This window comes from Bufo gargarizans, chromosome 2 (assembly GCF_014858855.1).
Source record: "Bufo gargarizans isolate SCDJY-AF-19 chromosome 2, ASM1485885v1, whole genome shotgun sequence".
NCBI classification, from domain to species: Eukaryota; Metazoa; Chordata; class Amphibia; order Anura; family Bufonidae; genus Bufo; species Bufo gargarizans.
Genome location: NC_058081.1, coordinates 241626436 through 241647129, shown reverse-complemented (window position 1 = coordinate 241647129; position 20694 = coordinate 241626436). Strand labels below are relative to the sequence as shown.

The following is a 20694-nucleotide window of genomic DNA, read 5'->3' as shown; positions in this document are numbered from 1 at the left end:
CGCAAGTCCCACCAGATCTTCTCTGTTCGGAAAAAGGAAGAGCAGCGCGGTTCTATTGTCTTTATAATGGAACCCACTTATGATTTCACAGGAGCTTACTTGCTCAACTCAATGTCACAGCAGTCTACCTGAGTAAAACTCACTTGTGATGTCATAGCAGCCCACCCGAGTAAGACTCACTGTTGATGTCATAGCAGCCCACCTTAGTAAGACTCACTTGTGATGTCATAGCAGCCCACCTTAGTAAGACTCACTTGTGATGTCATAGCAGCCCACACGAGTAAGACTCACTTGTGATGTCATAACAGCCCACACGAGTAAGACTCACTTGTGATGTTATAGCAGCCCACCTGTGTAAGACTCACTTGTGATGTCATAGCAGCCCACCTGTGTAAGACTCACTTGTGATGTCATAGCAGCCCACCTGTGTAAGACTCACTTGTGATGTCATAGCAGCCCACCTGTGTAAGACTCACTTGTGATGTCATAGCAGCCCACCTGTGTAAGACTCACTTGTGATGTCATAGCAGCCCACCTGTGTATGACTCACTTGTGATGTCATAGCAGCCCACCTGAGTAAGACTCACTTGTCATGTCATAGCCGCCCACCCGAGTAAGACTCATTTGTGATGTCATAGCAGCCTACCTGACAAAAACTCTCTTTAAATCTAAATACTAGCTGAAGGACCCGGCTTCACACGAGTATATTTAATCTATTTAATTTCATGTTTGTGTGTGTCATTAAAAGATATTGACAGTATCCATTATAACAGTGACCTCCACAGCCCCCCACCCCTTAACCTTGACCTTTAAAGCAGCCTGCCCCTTTAACAGTGAGTTCCACAGCACCCCACTCCCTTGACAGTGACCTCCACAGGGGCCCGCCCCCTTAACAGTGACCTCTACAGCACCCGCCCCTTAACACTGACCATAGGTTACTGTCTCCTTAACTGATCTTTACCATTCCCGGCCCCCTTAACAGAGACCTCCACAGTGACTGCCCCTTTAACAGTGACTGCCACAGTATCGTGCTCCCTATACAGTGACCTCTACTGTACCCCGCTCTCTGAACAGTGACCTCACAGTACCCTGCTGACCCTTTAATAGTAGCCTCCACAGCCCCCTCCTCCCTTAACAGTGACCTCCACAGCAGCCTGCCCCCTTAACAGTAACATCCACAGCGCCCTTCCTTTTGACAGTGACCCCCACAGAGGCCGCCCCTTTATTAGTGACCTCCACAGTACCCCGTCTAGTTAACATTGATTTCAACAATAATCCTCCCCTTTAACAGTGACCTCCATAGAGCTCTGTTCCCTTAAAATGTGACTTCCACAACACCCCACCCCCTTAACGGTGACGTCTACAGCACCTCGCCCCTTAACACTGACCTCCATAGCGGACCGTCCCCTTAACTGTGACCTCCACCTTTCCCTGCCCCCTTAACAGAGACTTCCACATTGCCCGCCCTTTTAACCACTTCAGCCCCGCTAGGTGAAACCCCCTTCATGACCAGAGCACTTTTTACACTTCGGCACTACACTCCTTTCACCGTTTATCGCTCGGTCATGCAACTTACCACCCAAATGAATTTTACCTCCTTTTCTTCTCACTAATGGAGCTTTCATTTGGTGGTATTTTATTGCTGCTGACATTTTTACTTTTTTTGTTATTAATCGAAATGTAACGATTTTTTTGCAAAAAAATGACATTTTTCACTTTCAGCTGTAAAATTTTGCAAAAAAAACGACATCCATATATACATTTTTCGCCAAATTTATTGTTCTACATGTCTTTGATAAAAAAAAAATGTTTGGGCAAAAAAAAATAATGGTTTGGGTAAAAGTTATAGCATTTACAAACTATGGTACAAAAATGTGAATTTCCGCTTTTTGAAACAGCTCTGACTTTCTGAGCACCTGTCATGTTTCCTGAGGTTCTACAATGCCCAAACAGTAGAAAACCCCCACAAATGACCCCATTTCGGAAAGTAGACACCCTAAGGTATTCGCTGATGGGCATAGTGAGTTCATAGAACTTTTTATTTTTTGTCACAAGTTAGCGGAAAATGATGATGATTTTATTTTTTTTATTTTTTCTTACAAAGTCTCATATTCCACTAACTTGCGACAAAAAATAAAAAATTCTAAAAACTTGCCATGCCCCTCACGGAATACCTTGGGGTGTCTTCTTTCCAAAATGGGGTCACTTGTGGGGTAGTTATACTGCCCTGGCAATTTAGGGGCCCAAATGTGTGAGAAGAACTTTGCAATCAAAATGTGTAAAAAATGACCGGTGAAATCCGAAAGGTGCACTTTGGAATATGTGCCCCTTTGCCCACCTAGGCTGCAAAAAAGTGTCACACATCTGGTATCGCCGTACTCAGGAGAAGTTGGGGAATGTGTTTTGGGGTGTCATTTTACATATACCCATGCTGGGTGAGAAAAATATCTTGGTCAAATGCCAACTTTGTATAAAAAAAATGGGAAAAGTTGTCTTTTGCCAAGATATTTCTCTCACCCAGCATGGGTATATGTAAAATGACACCCCAAAACACATTCCCCAACTTCTCCTGAGTACGGCGATACCAGATGTGTCACACTTTTTTGCTGCCAAGGTGGGCAAAGGGGCACATATTCCAAAGTGCACCTTTCAGATTTTGCAGGCCATTTTTTACACATTTTGATTGCAAGGTACTTCTCACACATTTGGGCCCCTAAATTGCCAGGGCAGTATAACTACGCCACAAGTGACCCCATTTTGGAAAGAAGACACCCCAAGGTATTCCGTGAGGGGCATGGCGAGTTCCTAGAATTTTTTATTTTTTGTCACAAGTTAGCGGAAAATGATGATTTTTTTTTTTTTCTCTTTTTTCCTTACAAAGTCTCATATTCCACTAACTTGCGACAAAAAATAAAAAATTCTAGGAACTCGCCATGCCCCTCACGGAATACCTTGGGGTGTCTTCTTTCCAAAATGGGGTCACTTGTGGCGTAGTTATACTGCCCTGGCAATTTAGGGGCCCAAATGTGTGAGAAGTACTTTGCAATCAAAATCTGTAAAAAAAATGACCGGTGAAATCCGAAAGGTGCACTTTGGAATATGTGCCCCTTTGCCCACCTTGGCATCAAAAAAGTGTCACACATCTGGTATCGCCGTACTCAGGAGAAGTTGGGGAATGTGTTTTGGGGTGTCATTTTACATATACCCATGCTGGGTGAGAGAAATATCTTGGCAAAAGACAACTTTTCCCATTTTTTTATACAAAGTTGGCATTTGACCAAGATATTTTTCTCACCCAGCATGGGTATATGTAAAATGACACCCCAAAACACATTGCCCAACTTCTCCTGAGTACGGCGATACCAGATGTGTCACACTTTTTTGCTGCCAAGGTGGGCAAAGGGGCACATATTCCAAAGTGCACCTTTCGGATTTTGCAGGGCATTTTTTACACATTTTGATTGCAAAGTTCTTCTCACACATTTGGGCCCCTAAATTGCCAGGGCAGTATAACTACGCCACAAGTGACCCCATTTTGGAAAGAAGACACCCCAAGGTATTCCGTGAGGGGCATGGCGAGTTCCTAGAATTTTTTATTTTTTGTCGCAAGTTAGTGGAATATGAGACTTTGTAAGGAAAAAAGAAAAAAAAAGAAAAATCATCATTTTCCGCTAACTTGTGACAAAAAATAAAAAATTCTAGGAACTCGCCGTGCCCCTCATGGAATACCTTGGGGTGTCTTCTTTCCAAAACGGGGTCACTTGTGGCGTAGTTATACTGCCCTGGCAATTTAGGGGCCCAAATGTGTAAGAAGTACCTTGCAATCAAAATGTGTAAAAAATGGCCTGCGAAATCCGAAAGGTGCACTTTGGAATATGTGCCCCTTTGCCCACCTTGGCTGCAAAAATGTGTCACACATCTGGTATCGCCGTACTCAGGAGAAGTTGGGCAATGTGTTTTGGGGTGTCATTTTACATATACCCATGCTGGGTGAGAGAAATATCTTGGCAAAAGACAACTTTTCCCATTTTTTTATACAAAGTTGGCATTTGACCAAGATATTTTTCTCACCCAGCATGGGTATATGTAAAATGACACCCCAAAACACATTCCCCAACTTCTCCTGAGTACGGCGATACCACATGTGTGACACTTTTTTGCAGCCTAGATGCGCAAAGGGGCCCAAATTCCTTTTAGGAGGGCATTTTTAGACATTTGGATCCCAGACTTCTTCTCACACTTTCGGGCCCCTAAAACGCCAGGGCAGTATAAATACCCCACATGTGACCCCACTTTGGAAAGAAGACACCCCAAGGTATTCAATGAGGGGCATGGCGAGTTCCTAGAATTTTTTATTTTTTTTGCATAAGTTAGCGGATATTGATTTTTTTTTTATTGTTTTTTTCTCACAAAGTCTCACTTTCCGCTAACTTAGGACAAAAATTTCAATCTTTCATGGACTCAATATGCCCCTCACGGAATACCTTGGGGTGTCTTCTTTCCGAAATGGGGTCACATGTGGGGTATTTATACTGCCCTGGCTTTTTAGGGGCCCTAAAGCGTGAGAAGAAGTCTGGAATATAAATGTCTAAAAATGTTTACGCATTTGGATTCCGTGAGGGGTATGGTGCGTCCATGTGAGATTTTATTTTTTGACACAAGTTAGTGGAATATGAGACTTAGTAAGAAAAAACAAAAACAAAAACAAACAAAAAATTTCCGCTAACTTGTGCCAAAAAAAATGTCTGAATGGAGCCTTACCAGGGGGGGGGGTGATCAATGACAGGGGGGTGATCAATGACAGGGGGGTGATCAATGACAGGGGGGTGATCACCCATATAGACTCCCTGATCACCCCCCTGTCATTGATCACCCCCCCTGTAAGGCTCCATTCAGACATCCGCATGATTTTTTACGGATCCATGGATACATGGATCGGATCCACAGAACGCATGCGGACGTCTGAATGGAGCCTTACAGGGGGGTTATCAATGACAGGGGGTGATCAGGGTAATCAGGGTGATCACCCCCCTGTCACTGATCACCCCCCCTGTAAGGCTCCATTCAGACATCCGCATGATTTTTTACGGATCCATGGATACATGGATCGGATCCACAGAACGCATGCGGACGTCTGAATGGAGCCTTACAGGGGGGTTATCAATGACAGGGGGTGATCAGGGTAATCAGGGTGATCACCCCCCTGTCACTGATCACCCCCCCCTGTAAGGCTCCATTCAGACATCCGCATGATTTTTTGCGGATCCATGGATACATGGATCGGATCCACAAAACGCATGTGGACGTCTGAATGGAGCCTTACAGGGGGGTTATCAATGACAGGGGGTGATCAGGGTAATCAGGGTGATCACCCCCCTGTCACTGATCACCCCCCCTGTAAGGCTCCATTCAGACATCCGCATGATTTTTTACGGATCCATGGATACATGGATCGGATCCACAAAACGCATGCAGACGTCTGAATGGAGCCTTACAGGGGGGTTATCAATGACAGGGGGTGATCAGGGAGTGTATATGGGTGATCACCCGCCTGTCATTGATCACCCCCTGTAAGGCTCCATTCAGACGTCCGCATGTGTTTTGCGGGTCCGATCCATGTATCCATGGATCCGTAAAAATCATACGGACGTCTGAATGGAGCCTTACAGGGGAGTGATCAATGACAGGGGGGTGATCAATGACAGGGGGTGATCAGGGAGTGTATATGGGTGATCACCCGCCTGTCATTGATCACCCCCCTGTAAGGCTCCATTCAGACGTCCGTATGCTTTTTGCGGATCCGATCCATGTATCCGTGGATCCGTAAAAATCATACGGACGTCTGAACGGAGCCTGACAGGGGGGTGATCAATGACAGGGCGGTGATCAATGACAGGGGGGTGATCAGGGAGTTTATATGGGGTGATCATGGGTGATCAGGGGTTTATAAGGGGTTAATAAGTGACGGGGGGGGGGTGTAGTGTAGTGTAGTGTAGTGTGGTGTTTGGTGCGACTGTACTGACCTACCTGAGTCCTCTGGTGGTCGATCCTAACAAAAGGGACCACCAGAGGACCAGGTAGGAGGTATATTAGACGCTGTTATGAAAACAGCGTCTAATATACCTGTTAGGGGTTCAAAAATTCGGATCTCCAGCCTGCCAGCGAGCGATCGCCGCTGGCAGGCTGGAGATCCACTCGCTTACCTTCCGTTCCTGTGAGCGCGCGCGCCTGTGTGCGCGCGTTCACAGGAAATCCCGGCCCTCGCGAGATGACGCGTATATGCGTCGTTGAGCGCAGGGCTGCCACCTCCGGACCGCACATCTGCGTTAGGCGGTCCGGAGGTGGTTAACAGTGACCTCCACAGCATCCCACCCCCTTAACAGTGACCTCCACAGTCACAGCCCCTTTATTAGTGACCTCCACAACACCCCGCCCCCTTAACAGTAGCCTCTACAGCAATCTGCCCCTTAACACTGACCTCCATAGCGGACCTTCCCCTAACTGTAACCTCCACAGCAGCCTGCCCCAAGGGTGGCCAGAGGTTCGGTTTTAGGCCGGACAGTCCAGCTTTTAGTCTCCCTGTCCTCGGTCCGGCGCAGGGCCTGGACGGACACAGGGATGTCTTTTTGAAAAGCTCACTCTCAGACAGCAGCACTGTGCTTTCTGAGCATGAGCTACAGGAAGAAAGTCACCCTCCCTCCCACCTGTCAGCTGCAGAGTGGGAGGGGGCATGACCTAACCAGATCGGGGCGTGGCTGGCGGCAAGGATTTTTAGTCAGTCTAAATGGGCACCCTACTTGCCCCCTGAACTGTAACCTCCACAGCACTCCACTCCCTTAACAGTGTCATCCACAGCACCCTGCCCCTTTAAAGCTGACCTGCAGCAGTGAAGAAAAATGGCTGGCGGCAAAGATTTTAAGTCCGTCTAAAGGGCCACCCTACCTGCCCCCTGAACTGTAACCTCCACAGCACTCCGCTTCCTTAACAGTGTTATCCACAGTGCCCTGTCCCTTTAAAGCTGACCTGCAGCAGTGAAGAAAAATGGCTGGGTTGCTATGGAAACCTGGTGTAAAACTGTGTGTATGTGGAGACAAAGGACTTGTGAGCTTCTATTGGCTGATAAGGGACATGTGACCATGTGTATGGCAGTTGAGATATGAAGAGAGAGACCTGCAGGCATCTATTGGCTAATGTTGGTCATGTGATGTGCCATATTTGCATTTTTGGGGAATATCTCAAGAACGGTACGTGTTAGAGAGCTGAGACCTGGTCTAAAACCTTCCCGGACACCTGATGTACCTGTGTGTAAATTTCGTGATTGTAAATGCGATGGTGTGGATTCATTTAGCGGACATACATTCACACATACACACACACATGCACACATACACCCAGTTTTATATATTAGGCTAGCAGAAGGACCCGGCTTTGCACAGGTATATTTTATCTATTTCATTGAATGTTTGTGTGTGTTGTTGAAAGATATTGACAGTATCTACTATAACAGTGACATCTACAGTACCCCGCCCCTTTAACAGTGACCTCCGAGGCCTGCCCTCTTAACAGTAACATCCAAAGCGCCCTCCTCTTTAACAGTGACCTCCACAACGGCCGCCCCTTTATTAGTGACCTTCACAGTACCCCGTCTCGTTAACAATGATATCCACAATAACCCGCCCCCTTAACAGTGACCTCTACAGAGCTCTATTCCCTTAAAATGTGACCTCCACAACACCTTGCCCGCTTAACAGTGACCTTTACAGCACCCCGCACCTTAACACTGACCTCCATAGCAGACCGTCCCCTTAACTGTGACCTCCACAGTTCCTTGTCCTCTTAACAGAGACCTCCACACAGCCTGCCCCTTTAACAGTGACCTCGACAGCATCCTGTCCCCTTAATAGTGACCTCCACAGCAGCTTGTCCCTTTTAACAGTGATTTCCACAATACCCTATCCCCTTAACAGTTGCCTCTACAGCAATCTGCCCCTTAACACTGGCCTCCATAGTGGACCGTCCCCTTAACTGTGACCTCCACAGCAGCTTGCGACTAGGGTGGCCAGAGGTCCGGTTTTAGGCCGGACAGTCCTGCTTTCACACTCCCTGTCCTCCGTCCAGCACAGGGCCTGGACGGACACAGGGATGTTCTTTTAAACAGCTCATTCTCAGACAGCAGCACTGTGCTGTGTGTGAGCTGCAGGGATAAAGTCCGTCTTTTGAGGGTGGCCACCCTACCAGCCCCCTGAACTGTTACCTCCACAGCACTCCGCTCCCTTAACAGTGTCATCCACAGCGCCCTGCCCCTTTAAAGCTGACCTGCAGCAGTGTAGAAAAATGCCTGGGTTATTATGGAAACCTGGTGTAAAACTGTGTGTATGTGGAGACTAAGGACCTGCAAGCTTTTATTGGCTGATAAGGGACATGTGACCACGTGTATGGTAGTTGGGATATGAAGAGAAAGACCTGCAGGCTTCTATTGGCTAATGTAGGTCACGTGATGTGCCATATTTGCATTTTTTGGGAATATCTCAGGAATATGGCAGCACTAGAGTCAGTAAATGGAAGGAAGAAGGTGCACGCCTGAAGGGACTAGATAATTGCCCAGTATACAAAACAGCTGTTTAAAGCCTTTCTCAAGCCAAGGGAAAGTGGGAGTAAGGATAGTTTAGAGGATATACTGCAAGGCTTTAGAGAAGCAGTGATTGACTCACTCAAAGGAAGCTGAGGCCTATTCGCAAGTCCCACCAGATCTTGTCTGTTCAGAAAAAGGAAGAGCAGCGCGGTTCTATTGTCTTTATAATGGAACCCACTTATGATGTCACAGGAGCTTACTTGCTCAACTCATTATCATAGCAGCCCATCCGAGTAAGACTCCACTTGTGATGTCATAGCAGCCTACCTGAGTAAAACTCACTTGTGATGTCACAGCAGCCTACCTGAGTAAAAGTCACTTGTTATGTCATAGCAGCCTGCCTGAGTAAAACTCACTTGTGATGTCACAGCAGCCTACCTGAGTAAAAGTCACTTGTGATGTCATAGCAGCCCACCTGAGTAAGACTCACTTGTGATGTCATAGCAGCCTACCTGAGTAAGACTCACTTGTGATGTCATAGCAGCCTACCTGAGTAAAACTCACTTGTGATGTCATAGCAGCCCACCTGTGTAAGACTCAATTGTAATGTCATAGCAGCCTACCTAACAAAAACTCACTCTCATATATATATATATTTTTTTTAATTAAACTACAATATGTTATTGTGGTGGACGTCTTGTGGTGTTTATGCTCCACAATATTAGGTAGGCAGTTTTAATGTTTTGGGTGATCGTGTATATAAACTATAACATATTGTAGTTTAATTTAAAAAAATAAAAAATGTTTAAATAGATATATATATATATACATATATGAGAGTGAGTTTTTTTTAGGTAGGCTACTATGACCTTCAGGACGAAGGTGTCCTGTTGTATTTAGTCATATATGTGCCATACAAGTATACAAGACTTTGTACAGTCGCCCAGCTGTTATAAACCTAGAGGCTCTGCTTTCTCTGCAAATGCCGTGCCCTGTGCACTTTTATTGACAGGGACAGACATGATGGCATTTTCACTGCCTGGTCCTGACTCCTGTCAATCAAAATTGAGAGGGCGCAGCAGTTGTAGAGAAGGCATAGCTTCTACATGTAATGACAATGTCCCCGTTGCTTCTACAGGTCCATTTGCATATATAAAAAAAAAAGAAATTAAATTCTCAGCAATGTGGACACATATGAACATGGGACCAACACTGATAACTTCAGCTACCAAGCGCAAACACAATAGGTCAGCCAGTTTCATAGGTACAAATCTATGTGCCCGCAATTGCATGGAGCAGGCTGCTGTGGTAAGCCCGTTCATACGCGACGGGTGCCAGCTGTATAATACACTACAATTTTTGCTGTATCTCTTTCCCCAAAACTGTTGCTTGTGGATTGCACTGCATTTTGTGGTCACAGGTTCTCTATCATGTGAGGAATTAATTTAGGGTACTTGGAAATAAACAGGGTTTCATATATTAACTGTATACCCCAATATTTAAGACCTTTTGATTTACCGTATATGGGAAATGAAGTTTCAGAGCAATAGGTTTTGTGTGGGAAACACTTCCAACCTGTCATTTACGGACTAGCCTAAGGTCAAGTTTTCTATGAAAGTCAGACAGTCAAAAGAATGTCATCAGCCCATTGAACCATTTCTAGATTTAATAGTTTTGAGTTCTTTAACATAAAGGTATCTCACTGGTCCGCATACAATATGCTTTACTATCTCATTTATAATAGGTTTCTTTAGGATTTTTATACCTGTTCCAAATATAAAGTGTAGTGTTTGGGGTTAGCTTCCTTCAGACTGGCTAGAGAAGTAGGGAATAGAGTTTTGTCCAGGAGGGAGTGCTCCTTGTTTAAGAGGACCTTGTTTCTCAAAGTTAATTCATTTGTGAGATGAAGCCAATGCAATGAGCTTGATGTGGGTTGTGATCTTGTGAACCTCCCAAATATTTACAGGATCATGCACAGAGCCCTTGTTTAACTGAATATACTCAGAAAGGGATGCCAACAGGTTGTAATCCACTGTAGGTCTTGTAGGAGGTCCTCAGTGAGATGCCAGCGGGAGTTTGGGGAAGGACAGAACCAGTGCAAAAACCACAAGGAAACAATGTAAAGGCTGGGTGGCCCTGTGCAGGAGTCCTACGGTAAACTGAGTTTATGGCCCAATCTGTGAGGGAAAGGAGGTTGAGGATTACAAAGATGGGTATCCATACGCACAAAGAGGAGAGAGAGCTTGAGAGTACTCACATAACTCAGTTTCCAAAAAATAGACCTGTTTACAGCCTGAGTTCACCTTACATTGCAGAGGATACCAAACTGGTTGACGAGGAAGGTGGTATGGATGCTGGAGAGCAATGAGTACCGTAGGAGGTGACACTCTATTGGGAAATGGAGAACATACACGGAGTGGAAGAAAGGAGCAACTGGAGGCAAAATTCAGGAGACCTAACCCATCTTGTATCACCATGCTGTACTAATGGCATTTACCGATCTGTATTGATAATTAAGCATTTAAAGTAGACACAAGGCATTAAGATCACTCAGAAATGTACAAATAATAGCTACGTGCCAAGTACCCTAACAGAGTTCTGAGGTATTAAACGTGTTTGCCTTACTGTAAACTGTATAAGTTAAATTATTTTTATCTGTGTTTTACTAGCATTACATATTTTATCCAGTAACAAGGCCTACTCTACATCGCGTGACGTGTTTATTTAGATATTTTACAAGACTAACTTTCAGCCCTAAAATGGTAAAGTGAAGTGCATATCAAGCATTCCAGTATGGGAAGTGAAAACCTCTGACTACCTCACAACGTCTGATTGTAGGAAGTAGAACTAGGACTGTGTGCAGTTTCAGTAGTAATCACTGAGAAAAAAGATGGTTCATATCACATTTATTGTATGCTGCTAGAACAGTCCTATTTACAATATACAAACAGTATAATAAAATATATTATCTTCATAAACGTCTAAGAACAAACAAGTACATCATGCATACATAAAGCGTATGGACACCTACAGCCAATAAACATATCGTCTCTCATCCTGCAGTACGAATCCAGTCACTTCTTGATTGAACACCGTAATTAACATTTTAATGGACACTATAGATTTATATCAGCAGACTAGAATCTGGCGGGAGGACATATCTAAGATGTTTTTTTCTGAGAGAATGTTATCAGATGTGATAGATGTACCTGATCCAGATCACCACAAGTGATCTCTCTCTATATAACCAGCCATATACATGAGATGGCCCCAATGGTCCATTTGCTTTGTATCAGTCGTTACAATTAATCACGCCGTGTAGGGTCTGGTGCTTCTATCTTCCATTATTTCTGTTCTATAGGGAAGATAGATTCAAACCTGTTTGTGGTATAGAATCAGCATTCGCCGATCTGTGAACTGATGAGTAGCTTTATCCATGCCCAATGCCATTGAAAATCTTGAGAACACACAGTATGCCCATGTGATGATATAAAGATATTGACCAAGACTACAAAAGAAACTTAAGATGTTCAGTAGAAGATGCATGGAGGCACGTACAAATGAATGCACCATGCCTTCCTAATGAATTTTTATACCATGAAATAGTTCTTAAAATCCGGTTAATATAAGTGTATGCAAATATAAAAAAAAAGAGAGAGAGAGAGCTTCTGAAAGGCTCCCTTAGTTCCCGTGTAGCACATTGCTAATCTGACCTAAAGAGTTGTCCCAGGACATCTGTGTTTGATTTTTTGGGTGGCCAAATCAAAATATACACAATTATAGCACTTGCATTTTTTGCATTGACTAACTCTGACCCATTTGCTTTGCCATCCCTCCCTGCCTCCTTTGTGGGTGGCCACTTCATCTGTCCCCATGTGACTGCGGAGTAGACCCACCTCTGCCGGTGATTGACTGAGTGGGCCATTCTTGGCATTTCAGGCGGTTTGAGCCAAGGCAGGAATTACAAAGCTGCAGTGTCAGCAGGGGATCAGTGAAGGTGACCATTTTTAACCCTTTTTTTTTTTTTTAACAATTGTCTGCCCAGAACACCCTTTTAATATTCATTTCTCAATTTTAGGGCATTTAAAAATACTTTAATTAGTAGCTAAGATCATTTATAGAAATGCTATTACATTGATTGCATGTTTTTACAGTGTCTCAGATCAGGTCTTCATTCATGGTGAGAAGTCTTTTGGTCTGATCATCATCCTAACAGTCTTAAATGTTTGCCTGAAACTGTCTAATTGCTGTTCAGAAACACCTTGCCATGTACCCCAGAAAATCCCGTTCCGCACACCCTTGTATTCCTTCTCATAGTATTTCCCATTAAGATTGGCAGACATGCATGCATCAAACCACCAGCCAGAGCTATAGTAAGCTCCACAATTTCCAGATGGATACCTGTCATTGTCTTTGTCTGGTGTAGTAAAAAATCTTTGGTCATGGTTGTACTGTTTGCTGAAGTGAAGTGCATCACCGGCCGTTCCGCTATAGCCACTGACAGATAATTTATACTTCACATATTCATTGGCCACATAGAACTGCTCATAATTGGCATATTCCTTCACACCCTTCAGATCCTCAAGTTCAATTCTCAGCATCATGTTACTGCTTTTGGACAAGAGATGAATCTTATCATTACCCAACCAAAACTCTCCACTAAGGTTGCCAAAACCATTTTTGTACTCAACCCATGTCCTGTTAAAACTTACACTGCCATCTATACGCCTCTGCACCACTGTCCAACCCCCACCCATAGATTCCATATCACAGAAGACTTCAAATGTCTTATTCTTTGGATCTGGCATGACATGGTAAATGCCATTCAGTCTTTTGCCCATCTTGTAGTAGTCCGAACAGTCTTTGAAGATAAGCTGTATGCCTAGAAATGACAAAGATAAAAAGGACCATTTAGCAGTTGAATGAAATCACTGCAGAAGATGTTGTAAAACACATAAAAGAATCGTCTCTCATAGGTTTGTAGTGTTGTACAGCAACTTTATTTGAAAATTTAAAGGGCTGTTCCAAGATTTAAATACTGACGAATGGTCTAATTGTAAGTCATCAAGGAAGCTGGCTTACATATAGACCGGCGCTAGATACGCCAACGTTATGGAGAGGCCGGTGCCTCTTCATAACTTCGGAGGATCCACTGCCAGCTATAGGGGTTATTAAGACCGCCGGTCTTAATAAATGACCCCCATTGTTCATTTTTAAAGTACATAACATTTTCCTCTTTGGTAGGGCCTCCTGCTGTCTATCTATCTGGTCCATTCGGTGGTGGGCCTAACATGCTTAGTAGCTTCCCTGTAGCATTGTTCCCCTTAGTGCAGGTGTAGTGATCTCATAAAGAAGCAGGTGAAGTGGCCCAGACACCTTTCATTTACTCATAAATGGCTATGTCTCTCTCTAAAGAGGGGAGAATTTAATTGTGGTGTTACATACCATATGTACAGTATCTCTGGGACTATATGTGGCAGATTATTTTCTATACAGAGGAGGAAGGGGTTAGCAACAGCTAATTGCAATGCACCTTGGGAGATGCAGCTGCTTATTTGCCTCATGTGAGCTACTGCCCACCTACAGAATGTGAATTTCCTCCAGATATGTGTGCAAAAAAAAAAAGGGATTACATTTGTGGGGAAAACCTCTTTAAAAATATCCCTGCACACATTCAGACGTTTTCTTGTGAGTTATTAAAAAATCATTAAAAACCATGTTCAAGCACTAGCTCTGCTGATCTTAGAACTCTGTATTGGGACATTGCTCTTTTATTACTCCTTCTGTAACTATGTGAATAAATGGGCATGCTCTTTGCAAATATGGGGTGTTTTTTTTTTCCGGGAGTTGGAGGGGACCTATCACAACCTACGCTTTTATATTCTTGAGGCAACATGATCTTACATGGTTATATATCTACTACTGTCTAACTTCTAAGTTCTGATAATATGTAAACCTGTATAAACTTATGCTCTATTGCTCGGACATCTTATGTCTTAAAGGGGTTGCTCCAAGTTATCCCCAATCTTGATGAAGCTGCAGGCCAGACACTGCATTCATTCTCAATGGGACCGCTAGGAGTAAGTAGCTGAGCGCTGTACTCGACTATCTCTGACATTCCCATAGAGAATGAATGGAGCAGCAGGGCACATGTGTGGCCTGCCACTCCATCAGGACGGAGGGGTGGTTACCCCATTCTCCAGATTGGTGGGGGTTCCAACAGTTGCACCCCCACCAATCAGTTAGTTATAAGATGGGGGATAGCTTGAATAGAGTGTATAGAGTTAATAAAGGAAAGCTCTCCTGTAATTAAAAGTTTCTAAGATGGAAAAAAAGAATTGTATTTTCTCTAGGTGACGTCACTCCATGGTCAAGAGAATCCAGAAAGGTTAAAGAGTCACAAGAAGAATTTTCTAGAAATTAGCAGGGTGCATTTGAATAAAATACAAGTTGTGTTTTCCTTGGCAGCTAGTCTAAGCTGAAATAAAAAAAAAGATAGCCAGAATCGTCTGCCCTTAGCCATTATCCTGTATTCCTCTGAACCCTTCACCAAACCGTATGAAAATAAACAATCTCTAAAAGAGGAGCTTTCCTTTATTATACACTGATGTCTGCATTTGTTTGTACTGGGACAGTAACGGTTCAGACACCTTCTGATATTTGTTTCTCATTCTTAGAGGGGCTGAACCCGAACATACCCTTATTTTTACTCCAGCAGCATCCCTGAGGCTAGCATCGGAGCATCTCATGCTCGGATGCACTCCCTTGCCCTACGCTAGATCACGCAGGGCACAGGCTCTTTTGTTTATCATAACACACTGCTGGGCGGAAGCTTCCGCCCGGAAGTGTGTTCGGTGACGTCACCGGCTCTGATGGGCGGGCTTTAGCGCTGCCCTAGCCGTTTTACTGGCTAGGGCAGCACTAAATTCCACCCATCAGTGCCGTTGATGTCACTGGGCTTCCTGGCAGTCCCGGTACGTCACCAAAACTCCTAAAAATGCCTTTGCCCTGCGCGATTTAGCGGAGGGCAAAGGAGAGCGTTGGAGCATGAACTGCTCCAGTGCTCAAGTCAGGGAGGGCTGCCTGGGTGAAAATGGAAGCATGTCCAGGTTCAGCTCTGAACCCGGACAATCCCTTTAACTTCAGCATTTGAAAAAAAAAGTTCTTAGATATAAAAGAAAAACAGATAAGACGGAGAATCACTAAGCATAAAATTTGGCGTGTTGCAAAGGAAAGGGTGGACAAGTTGACAGCACATTGGTTTCCTCTTTTATTTATCGAATAATCCACCGGACATTTAGCTTTCCAGATGTTCTGAGAGATAGGAAAGTGTTATAGATGTAGCAATGTCCATAACCTTCTTTGGTTAAGTGGGTAAAGGAAATGACAGAGCTGAACTGAACCTTATGTCCCAAACATATCATAAACAGCAATATTTCATCCTGATCTCATTTAGGAAGCGTTCAAATAGCATAGGAAGTGTGGAGTCTATGTACTGTGTGTGATTACGCATTAGTGGGCTAACCTTGCTAACCTGATCTTTAGTAGATCGAGATATTAGGTATCATTTTTCATTTGCTTTATATGAACATCTAGAAAATGGAAATTACAAAGGGTGTGAAGGTACTTCTTACTTCTGGCTGAATGTTTGCTTTTCCTACAGACCTGGATAGAGGAAAGTTTCCACCAGAAATATACCGTAATATCCCCTCATATCTTGATTAGGTTATCCTTACTTCACCTATGCATATATTTCACATTTTGGGCAGGACTTCATGGATTCCACCACGTTCTACCAAATCAGTTAAAGCATTATTATATAGCAATGAAACCTTAAGCATAACATCAACCTTCCCTAGGAATATCTTTTAGAGATTTTACTTATGCTTTGGTGTTATACCATTTTAAAGGAACACTACCATAAAAAAAATTTCACATTTTAACAGCCTATATTTCATTATTCAATGTATTTTTTTCTTTTACAAGAATTGTTGGAGTTTTCTGGCTATATGTAATTTTTATAGTAATTGTATGTATTCTACTTCCTGTCCCAGCTCTTTCTCCTTTGTTTCGACATTTAGTATGGCAAACAGCCTCCCTTGAATTTCTCAGTCAGGCCATCACTCCAGTCAGAGAAGGAAGGGAGGATAAGTAACATAGAGATCTGAGACTGATAAGTGCAATGATGATCTGTGGACATCTTTATCTAGGCCTATTAGGAGAACAATAGAGCTGTCATACGTTATCCTAATTGTGCAAATCTACTATTTTACTAACAGGTTACATCTTCGTATCACATCAGCCATAAATTAACATTGGATTATCTATCTATATAGCAGTTTTATCTCTTTTGTGTTGACTGCTACAAAAGTATTATATTTCCTTTCAGTAAGAGAAAAGTACCCCACTGACAAATTAGCCCTCCGTTAATGGAAACTGTGAATTAAAATAAATGTTCCTTTATTTCGTATTTCTTTTAAAATGTATCTGAATCTAATTAAAGTGGTAAATTAAAAATACGGGTGTCATAGATGTCACTGCATTCTGATTCTTGCTGTATCAATTCAGTGATTACTAAGTTTTATTAACACTGTTATGGACTAGCGTACCGGATAACTAGTCCAAGTGACACTCGCTTATTTAAAAGATCTCAATCATCATGCAGGTGTACCACCAACATGTTTCACTGCACAAAACAGGGTCATCAGGGGATGTAGTACTAAAAGGAAATATAATACCCCTTGGGATACTTACCTCCCTATATATTAATTTCCTTCTGACGGCTATAGAAGGACAGTATTCTGGAGCCAAGTAGCCCATGCTTACTTTTTGGGCTGATGGGTTCTGGTGGGGTCAGTCGGGTCCTGAAGAGTGCACTATTGTTTCCATGCCTGGCCTTATACTTATTATGATATTTAATTCATGTACACTCATATAGTAAATATTAGATTCAAGCATGGTTCCGTCATATATTATATGCAGTAGAGAATGCAAAGATATTAGATCAGTACAGTTCCACACCTAAGGGCTCTTTGTCCTGTTCAGAAACCTTGATGATATTTGTCATTTCAGTTTCCAGGGTTCTTCAGGACTCAACCATTGATGGCCTATCCTTCGGATAGGCAATCAGTTTTTGATTGGTCTGACCTCTGGGACCCCTGCTGATAAGCAGAGTGAAGGTCTTGCAGCACTCTTGTGGCCCCCTTAGTTGTTTAGACAGGAGCAATGGCTTGGAAGCTATGCCTAGTACCGCACTCCCTTTCATTGTGCAGATAGGCACAGATCCTGGAGATCAGACCCCACTGATCAAACAGTAATGACCTATAGGTCCCAAAGAAACCCTCTGGAGAACTTCTGAGAATTTTGTCTTCCTTTTATCATTATAGATGAGACACATTAGAAATAGTTTTTTGATAGCTTGTGAAAAGCAGCAAAAATAACTGATTCTGATGCTACTTTAAGACCCTTTTGGAGATTTCTTTATTATATATACTATATTGAACATTCTTTTCTAGTACAGTCGCTGTAGTGCAGAGCTACCTGCGTGTCTCCTTACCGCGTGTACAGCACTTTAGCTTTAACAAACCCCTGGGAAGTCATTTGAACTTGGCAAGTGGAGCTCTCACTTACTTAAATGAGATGCCAAATCCTTCTTGTGGAAAACAGCAGGTCCGCTGAAGTGAAGCGGATGCCAGCTCATACATGCACCTGTTCCTCTGTTCTTGTTTTGTTTTTTAGTTCACCTCTGTTGTTTTTAAATTCACTTTTATCACATCATTAAAGTCACCTCTCATTTCCTTTTATTCTCCAAGTCATTTTTTAGAAAAATACAGACTTTTCAGAGGAGACTTATGTGAACTCTAGTGAAGGCAGAACATAGCAGAGAACAGAGCCCTTGGAACAGACCCTGTTTTCTTAAACTAAAATAGACCTTATTATTGGCTTTTGTAAATCTCTAGTTTCCCACAGTTTTCCTTGCCGTGCCAGGAGTAAACAGTATTACCACATCATGTATCTGGAATACGCTTTTACTTTAACCTGTTGTCATCTGTCTGTTGTGCATATTTGTTACTGGAGTTTTGTATAAGGATAAGAACTTAGAAATACTTAATGACTTCATGTGGAAATGAATGTGGATTTCAGTTCATCTAACTGTTCTGAATTAAACCCTGCCAGAAAGTCTGCTTGCACTGTCGGGCAGTCTTATGTTGTTTTCTGTTAGATTTTTTTCTTCCTTTTTTATGTGTATAACCTCTACAAAGCAGTAGGCAAACGTTGTGTGTTAAACATCTATGTCACTTTCATGACTCCTATCATACTGTTATTTACTTTTGTCAGGGAAATGTATATATTTCTGGATTTCTAAACTTCTATATATACTATACACAAGAGTAATAAGTAGCCCATACTAGACTAGTGAACCTTTGGTACATGGCCCTGTGACCACACAGATACACATAAGGCCACCTCATTCTTTTAGTGTCAACTTATGACAGATAGATGTGAGATAGATTCGATATATAGATAGATGTGAGATAGATATCAAGGTAGATGATAGATAGAGAGATATATATAGATAGATGTGAGATGGATATAAAGGTAAATTATCGATAGATAGATAGATAGATAGATAGATGTGAGATAAATAGATATTTGATAGATAGATAGATAGATGTGAGATAGATAGATAGATAGATATTTGATAGATAGATAGATATGAGATAAATAGATATGGGATAGATAGATAGATAGATAGATGTGAGATAAATAGATATAAAGGTAGATGATAGATAGATGTGAGATAGATAGATATTTGATAGATAGATATGGGATAGATAGATGTGAAATAGATAGATATGGGATAAATAGATATGGGATAGATGGATAGATAGATGGATATGAGATAAATAGATATTAGATAGATAGATAGATAGATAGATGTGAGATAAATAGATATAAAGGTAGATGAGAGATAGATAGATGTGAGATAGATAGATAGATATTTGATAAATAGATAGATATGAGATAAATAGATATGGGATAGATAGATGCGAGATAGATAGATAGATAGATAGATATGAGATTACTTTGTATCTATGATTGTATCAGAAGGGACGCACAAATATTAAGTTACATGTGTTGAACCTTTAGTTTTGAACTGGAAAGATAGAAAGACTTACTTGGAACTGGCTCCTTTAGTTGGCAGTTTGAACACTTGTCTGCATTGCCAAACATGAATGACAGGTTTGCCATCTTCTGGTCAATGTAATCATTCACATTGTTCATACTTATCTTCTCCATCTGATCCTGCAAGTTGGTAATCTGAGTCCGTGCATTCTTCAGACTTATGGACATTTTCTTCATCTTTGATTGCAGATCTTGTATTTGATTCCCCTGTCCTCTTTCTTCGGGGTCCTCAGTGTACGCTTTCTCCCCTGTTTCATCTGCCGGCAATTTGCAATCCTGACATGATTCCTTGAGATTATTTACAATTTCTTTAAGTTTCTGTACTTCCTTCAGCGTTTTCTCAAGAAGCTGTAACTGCTTAGGTAACTGAATTGTCATTGGAGGCAAAGTTATTTGGTAGGGACAATTCCCATTTTCATCACATTTACCTCCATTCTTCATTTTGATGGGACAAGCATTGACAAGTGTTCCTCCTGGAACAATCTCTTCTTGTGCACCAGCTAGCCCCGCTGACAAGGCTGCAAGGGTTACAAGACCCAAGAGAGACTTCATGATTGCAGAGTATGGAGAGAGGCTCAGCTTAGTTTATATAGAATGGGCAGGCTGTGCGGCAACATGAGGCATGTACTGTTCTCAGAAATGGGTGGGAGCTCTTGCTACGCATTGTCAAATAGATGTGAAGGGGAACTTCCTGACAAAGTGATAGAGGAAGAAAAAGTCTTCTATTTGAACAGCAGCTGAAAATAGATTTAGTAAGAATGAAAAAAGTGAAATGATAAAGTGTAATTACGTGATTGTTATATTTACAGTTGGTGTTTTTTCCTCATAATTGGTATAGTGTGGTGGTAATACACACATGAGCTCACATAAAAAAAAGTAGCTGTTACGAAGCTGATGTGGATCTGCTGTGTCTTTTAAACACAATCTTGAGGCTT

The 20694-nt window shown here is 42.5% G+C and overlaps 2 protein-coding genes across 3 annotated transcripts in view; one reads left to right on the top strand and one right to left on the bottom strand.

Moving 5' to 3' along the window:
* The window catches only part of CCDC146 (coiled-coil domain containing 146), a 131970-nt gene that overhangs the window by 14837 nt on the left and 96439 nt on the right, over positions 1 to 20694 (top strand). The gene's annotated exons all lie outside the window — the stretch shown is intronic.
* On the bottom strand, positions 11462 to 20348 carry FGL2 (fibrinogen like 2). Its single transcript, XM_044280151.1, has 2 exons — positions 19753 to 20348; positions 11462 to 13454 (listed from the first exon to the last, which is right to left on the bottom strand). The coding sequence occupies exons 1-2, from the start codon at positions 20309 to 20311 to the stop codon at positions 12748 to 12750; spliced, it is 1266 nt and encodes a 421-aa protein (XP_044136086.1). The 5' UTR covers positions 20312 to 20348; the 3' UTR covers positions 11462 to 12747.

Excerpts from the sequence above, each read along its gene's own strand:
- FGL2 (XM_044280151.1), bottom strand. The coding sequence starts at position 20,311 with ATGAAGTCTCTCTTGGGTCTTGTAACCCTTGCAGCCTTGTCAGCGGGG. Across the intron at positions 13,455-19,752 it reads ACTAAAGGAGCCAGTTCCAA|GCATACAGCTTATCTTCAAA; the intron begins GTAAGTCTTTCT and ends TGTCATTTCTAG.